The sequence below is a fragment of the Anarhichas minor genome, unplaced genomic scaffold (genome assembly GCF_050575085.1).
Source record: "Anarhichas minor isolate MPS153535 unplaced genomic scaffold, ASM5057508v1 ptg000010l, whole genome shotgun sequence".
NCBI lineage: Eukaryota > Metazoa > Chordata > Actinopteri > Perciformes > Anarhichadidae > Anarhichas > Anarhichas minor.
The window spans coordinates 5,819,748-5,826,623 of NW_027466456.1; the positions used below are offsets into that span (position 1 = coordinate 5,819,748).

A 6,876-nucleotide genomic window follows, 5' to 3' on the forward strand; every position below is an offset into this window, starting at 1 on the left:
ACGCCCCCATTCAGCCGGGGCCTTTGTAACTTGCTAGAAAATGGTCCTTTACAAGCGAGCGAGAGCCACACAAGAGGAATACTTGCTCACTGTTGCGTGATATTCATGACTGTTATATACATCGAGTGGTGTTTGAAATATTTCCACTGAATCTGGTGCGTTTTTCACACCTGAAAAGAGTCCTGATTAACTGCATAAGACTCATCTTGCGTTTTTTGTGTGTGATCAGCTTATTCTAATCGGTCAGTGTCCACACATAAATGCTTTATATTTATGAGCTGCATGACTAGAACAAGAAAAGACTAAATTAAATGTTAAGATTTGACCAGAATGTGCAAATATAACAAGTTGAATATTTTACTGAAGGGAAACTCGTAAAAAAATAATACAAGGAAACAAATTAAACAATATTTTAAATGAAAAGAAATAAAACGTTGACTTTCATTTGTTTCTTTTAATTTGACAAAATATGCATTTAATTTAATTAAACCCACGTGCTGCAGTTTAGTCTATTTTAAACCCTTCTTATTTGTTTAACTCTGAGGAATCAACTTTCCATGGAATAAAAGAATAAATTAACGATTTGTTGTTTTTTCAAATTCACAAACATTTATTATTCTTGTCATTACAACAACAAAAAATGACCTATGAACATTTAGGTGTCTCTCTCTCTCTCTCTCTTTCTCTCTATTGGCAACACATGACATACTGTATGTTTCACAGAGTAAAAATGTGAAATAGATAAGAACGGACAACACTTAAAAAGTTGAGAGAGGTAATGCGCTCTTTTATACCAAAACCACATAGCCTACGTGTCCACTGACGACATGAAAGGACATTGTCACAAATTCACCATGTAGAGGAGATTCATTGGAGGAGGGAGTGATAGTGGGAAATGCTTATTCTTGTGTCAGAAGCCCCCCTTTGTCTCCGTGTGCTTTCTAAGTAAAACCTGAGTTTGCCGTCTCTGTCAGCCTATGTCAACAACAACAACAGTGCCATTTTCTCACGACGCACAAAATAAAAACAATGCAGGTCATAATAAAATTCTCAACTATTTAAAAAGAAATCATCCCCGTAGCCATAGGTGACACCTTTTAACTTATGTTAAAAATAACAGGATCTTTTTTTTTTTTGTCTTCCACTGACAAATGGAGGCCACGCGCCAGATTGCAGGTCAGCACTGTTTAAAAAGACCCTTCTTGCATTTGTCTCTCAATACTATACACGTATTTACACACCATAAATAAAGCTCTCTCCTCTTACAATGATAGGAAATGGGGAGAGCCAGGACACTCTTTTTTTCACCAAGAATGTACAGCCTACCTTCACACAGGAAGAAGCCACAATTGGCTTCATTCTTTTTTTTTTTTTTTTTAGAAAGGACAAGTGTTCATATTTGGGGTTTTGCTGGAAAAAGTCTGACCCTGTGACCCGGCCTGTAATATGCTGTCCTGCGATCGGCTCAAATGATTGGAAGCGGAGGCCAGCGCTGGGGTTAATATGGCCAGGATCTGAGCCTGGCTGCCCGGCTGCACGCCGTAGGAAGAGGCGGTGGAGTTGGCCGCACCGATGATATTGTCAATGGAGAAAGAGGGCCGACTCGGGGTGCTGGAGTCCGTCTTGAGAGGCGGCAGAGACGGGCTTAGTTGGGGATAAAAAGGCTTTCTTAAATCGGCCCCTAACAGGGTGGGAAGGTGATGCGGCGCGGAGAATATGGAGGCTGACGAGGGTAAGGTGCAGGGGGCGTTGGGGAACGGGAATGAGCCACCTGTGTGGTGCGGGTGATACGGGTTGTGGGCTGCATGGAAGTTCTGCAGCTGAAGTCCATAGTTGTATCCGTACGGGCCGTATCCAAACCCGGGCAGAAAGCCACCAGTCTCCCGGAGGATTTCATTAGTTTGGTGCCTCTTGAAACGCTTCCTCCTCCGCAAGAAGCTCCCGTTGTCGAACATGTCTGCGGAATCCGGGTCGAGAGTCCAGTAGTTGCCCTTCCCGGGGTTGCCGGGCTCTCGGGGGATTTTCACGAAGCAGTCGTTTAAGGAAAGATTGTGGCGGATTGAGTTCTGCCACGCGGGGAATTTCTCCCGATAGTAAGGGAATCTGCTGCTGATGAACTCGCAGATCTCGCTGAGAGTGAGGCGCTTCTTGGGGCTTTGCAGGATGGACATGGTGATCAGGGCGATGTAAGAGTAAGGGGGCTTCACGAGAGCGCCTTTTCGGGATTTCTCCCCGATCCCGGTACCGACCTCCGCGCTGGAACCCATCTGGTCTGACGGGCAGTCGGAGCTGCTGAGCCCGGGAGAAGAAACCCTCTCTGCCGCGTTTTGGGAGTAATTATCGTCCGAGTCATTGTCCAAGTTGAACTCGTGGTGAATGTACTTTCCGTCCTTTCCAACGGATATGTCACCCCCAACCACGTCGATGTCCACATCTTCGGACAATGCAGAGCTGTCGGACATATCCGCCCCTAAAGTCATCCTCGGAGACGCCGCTTCTCTTCCCCCCTCTCTCCCAGATTTCCTCCTCCTCTAGTCCGGCGAGGCTACTCTCCCTCTCCCCCCTTACAACCACACAGGGCTTTTGCTGCAGCTTTATCTCCAACTACTGAATGCACACATGGCTAGAATCTATTGAAAAGATAAATTACTCTTTGACCTGTGGATCTGGCGACTCCTGGTCGTCCGAGGCTGGTCAAGCAGGGCCGTGCGAGCTTCTCATCGAGCAGACAACTTCTGGCGTTAAAAAAAACAGTCACAGATCATCGATCTTGCGCCGATTTAGACTTCTTCACTTCCGGAGATGTGATTGTTTCCGTCTGTGATCAGTTTGTGCTGTAGCTCGTTGAGAAAGCTACTTCTGGATCTCCAAGTATCGTTCCAAAATATCTTTTACGCACGGGGGTTGGGTAGGTATCCAGCCAGACTATCACACTATCTCCTCTAGCTTTCAAAAGGTATTTATAGGACCATGCTGGTCACGTGGTCTTTGAGTCACTGTTACCAGGAACTGGACGAAATTGCCGTGCAAAACGTAATATTTGGATCTGCTCTTGAATCATTCAAACATATTTCGATAAAAAAACAACTTAACAAAGAAATATCAAAAACATGTTGCCTCTTTTAGGCAACTTGTATATGGGCAATATCAGTTGTTCCTGTGCATATAATCTTAATTCGAGAATTTAAATAGTAATACATTTATTTATTGGAGATATCCCTTATTATTTTCTTTATCAATATATTGACAATTTATTACGAACATAAAAAAAAATTCGAGTATGAATAAAAATGCTTTAAAAACAAAATTGTTTCAACGATAACCCAAAAACGATGTTTTTCATTGAATCATTGAAACGCGATTTATTTCTGAACATAAGGTTGCGTGACTCATTTTTTCCAGTATAAGAGAGAAGTAGCCTATGAGGTGATCTCCGATGACGGTCATTGGGATTTTAATGATATAGCCTACAATAATGTAAAAGATATGTAGAGTCAAATCAAATGTGACGTTTGTTTATAATGTACAGAACGTTTTAAAAATATGCACTTAAAGCTCAGAAAAAGATAATTAGATTTAAAGATAAGTTCTGAAAGCTATTCATAATAATATTAACGATGAATAATATCAATAATACATTATTTTATTTATTAAAATATACATTTGTTATGATTATTATTGTTAAAGCTTCTCTCCTTTTCAAACCCAATGTAGGCTATTTGTTGGATTCAGAAATATTATACTTAAAATGTGTGCCCTTAATCTGTAATATAAAGTTAAATATAATAATAAATACCCGGATGTCATTAAATAGGCCTATTATCACTATTTTAATTTGGCTTTTAATTAACATGTTTAGTTTTTGTTTAGACGTGAGACATTTCGACCTGTTACATCAGTTTTTGGTTAAAGTGTTAAATGAGCTCTTTATTCTGTCCCCCTAATAAATTGGCTGATTTTTGGCCGTATTGAAATCCCCCCTCAAAGGTTTTGGCCAGTCGCGTAATTCCCTGATCACTTCCCACGGGTTTTGTTTTTTCCTTGTCAAAAAGTCACAACACTACACCCATCTGCATTTTCTGCATAATTCACAAGGGCGCACCGGGGCATGGTGAGCTGCAACCTGCTCCGATTCGTCTTCGTCAGGATGAAGGCCAGCAGGGATGACGACGTGTAATGTGTCTGTAATGTGTACGGGCTGACATTCCAGCTCGTTACGCCGCAGAAACACAAATGTAATGCATTTACATCATCAGCACCACATTAATCGAATTGTCATACTTGGGGTAGAGTTTCATCTAATCTCAACTACAGTCTGATTTGTTTGTTTGCTTGTGTTATTACTCTTTATTGAAGGAGAAGACTGTTCCACTGAGGAGGTTAAGCATGCAGCTTCTCCTCTGGTCTGACCTGCCTGTCACAACAAGTCCTTTCAAACCTGAAATAGACGCACTGAGACCAGCCTGACAGCTGCCCGACACACATGACGCATTACTTTCTCCAGGCCTCAGAAGCAGTTATATATTGTAGAATAGATTTTTAATCATTTAAAAAAAATCACAATTATAATTGTATTTCAATCCAAAAGCCAAAACAGTTTGCAGCCAATACATTTTATTTGTTTATGCTTATTTTTGTATCTATTTGTCTTCCATTCTTAGTGCCTATACTTGTTGATTTATTCTGTGTTGGAATATATTTGAAGATATATTACCAATATTGTATTTGACAATAAATAGACTCAAATATATACATGTATTTTGTGTAGCTACAAAATTATAGGGCTGTTTTAATTTACAGCTCTTTTTATTGTTAATTGTAAAAACATATTAAGCTTCCACAGCTTGCCTGCACATATGTCATTTTGTTATGGTATTTGGTGAAAAATGCATTATTTTGACGTTGATTGAATTAGTTAAATTGAACAACCTGCAGAACGTGCGCTGTGTAGAATGTTACAGGTCCTTCAAGTTTCCAAAGGTTCAATGAGGTTTCTGTGAATTGTCCGAATGGAGTTTCTCATCGTCGCAGTTTGTGATGCTGAGGCGCCCTCTGCTGCTGAAACCCTGACAGTTATGGCTGTTGAGACGACAGTAAACACCAGTGTTGTGTCCTATAAGCATGGATCATAATACAAATGAAAAAGAGATATATTGTTGAGAGATTTTGAGATGGGGGCAAATTAGTTATTTCATTTTATAGTTTTTTATTTTACCAGGATATATATGAAGCATAACAAGTTTCACATAAAAGAACAAACAACAGCCTTCAAACAAAACAGCAAAAAGAGGTTCAAACAGGCGACATTTGTTAATAACAGGCAGAAGCCTCATTTCAGTATTCAAATATTGTCTTTTTAAAAGAACATCAGAGCATAAAGTGTTAATTGTGTGTATTCCTGTGCATTCCGATGTTTAAGGCCATTTGCATTTGGTTCTCAGACAGATAGTGAAAGCTAAGGTTGAATGAAACAAACTCTCCAAAATAGGGTATAGAATTGATGAAAGCTTCAAGTTAACGGATGACCGTTGAAGTCATTAAAATTGACCTAAACAATTATCAAATAGACCAACAATCGATTAATTCGCTGTCAATCAACTAATTGATTAATTCATTGTTGGGTACTTTCATTTATAACGAGACATCATATTTCATAGATTGTATTAAAGTAAAATCAATATGTCCTCTGAGGTGTAGAAACATCAAGACAACAAGTGGTAACTGAAGCACGATGCTGAAAAACTCTCATGAGGTGTGAAGCCATGAAGGAGCACCTGATGCTTTGAGTTGCAGCAGGAAACACAGTTCTAGATTTAGTTTTTTTAGATGTCACATCACGCAGAGACATTTCAAACACAGTGAGCTTTGTTGCATTACATCTTTAGCTGTTAGACATTTTAAATGTAATGTCCCAGTGGTGACGCCAGCCCCTCACAATTATTTCAGTCCAGGTTGTGTTCATGAACAGGTGACTTTATTATTGTCATTTAGTTATAAGAAGATTCAATTCAGCATGAGAAACAAAAATGTGACGTAGAGACGACGTTTAATCAGCTTTCTAATAATGTCTCAATTTCTTTACAAACTGCCTCTATACGCATCCTCGTTGAATAGTCAAAACCATTTTAGCAGTTTAATTAGAGTACATCTTTTCTGCACAAGACAATATTTAGCAAGATGTAGAACACCAAAAATGTATGACCAATACTTCCTCCAGTAAAAACTTTTATGGATGGATTGATGGAGAGATGGAGATATTTACTTACTCACTCACTTTATTAATCCCAGAAGCAACTGTGCAGTACTTATCAATACATAACGTATAAATAAAAGAATTAGGAATATACAAAATTCTTATCTGTTCTCTCAAGCAGTGGTTTCATTGTTGACTGTTGACCAGAATTACTGTAGTTATATATCCTTGTAAATGAGTGAAAACAATCCCACATCTTGCTTTTGCTTCCATCTAGTGGTGGAAAGTCTGAACCTGTTAGTTCACACAGAGTGAACTAACAGTTGTAGAATAACTCGAGGTTTAGCTGGTTAGAAGGCCCTTCTTTTTTTTAATTTGGCCATGCTGACAAACTGCTTTAAAATAGCTGTAAAAGTCCAAGTTCATGAAATATGTTGATGCATAGTTTTCTAGGTTCTACCTGTTTCATATATGTTTGATCTGATTGACCCACCAGCTGCTACAGCTGCCCCTTTGGTGCATCAATAGTTTGAGTGCAGTATAGATTCAGTGTCTGAGTGTCTCAATATCAGACCAGGATATAACACACAGACAAATGAATACAGCCATATTATTCATAAGCATTCAAACCTGAGCAGAAACAGACTCAGAGCTTTTTATTATTGCATTATAATAATACTTTT

At 39.3% G+C, this 6,876-nt stretch overlaps 1 protein-coding gene across 1 annotated transcript; it reads right to left on the bottom strand.

The window, feature by feature from the left end:
* Nucleotides 1-1,376: 1,376 nt before the first annotated feature.
* Nucleotides 1,377-2,480, bottom strand: foxd2 (forkhead box D2). The gene has a single exon (XM_076088588.1). The coding sequence runs from the start codon at nucleotides 2,478-2,480 to the stop codon at nucleotides 1,377-1,379; it is 1,104 nt and encodes a 367-aa protein (XP_075944703.1).
* Nucleotides 2,481-6,876: the final 4,396 nt, after the last annotated feature.

Excerpts from the sequence above, each read along its gene's own strand:
- foxd2 (XM_076088588.1), bottom strand. The coding sequence starts at position 2,480 with ATGACTTTAGGGGCGGATATGTCCGACAGCTCTGCATTGTCCGAAGAT.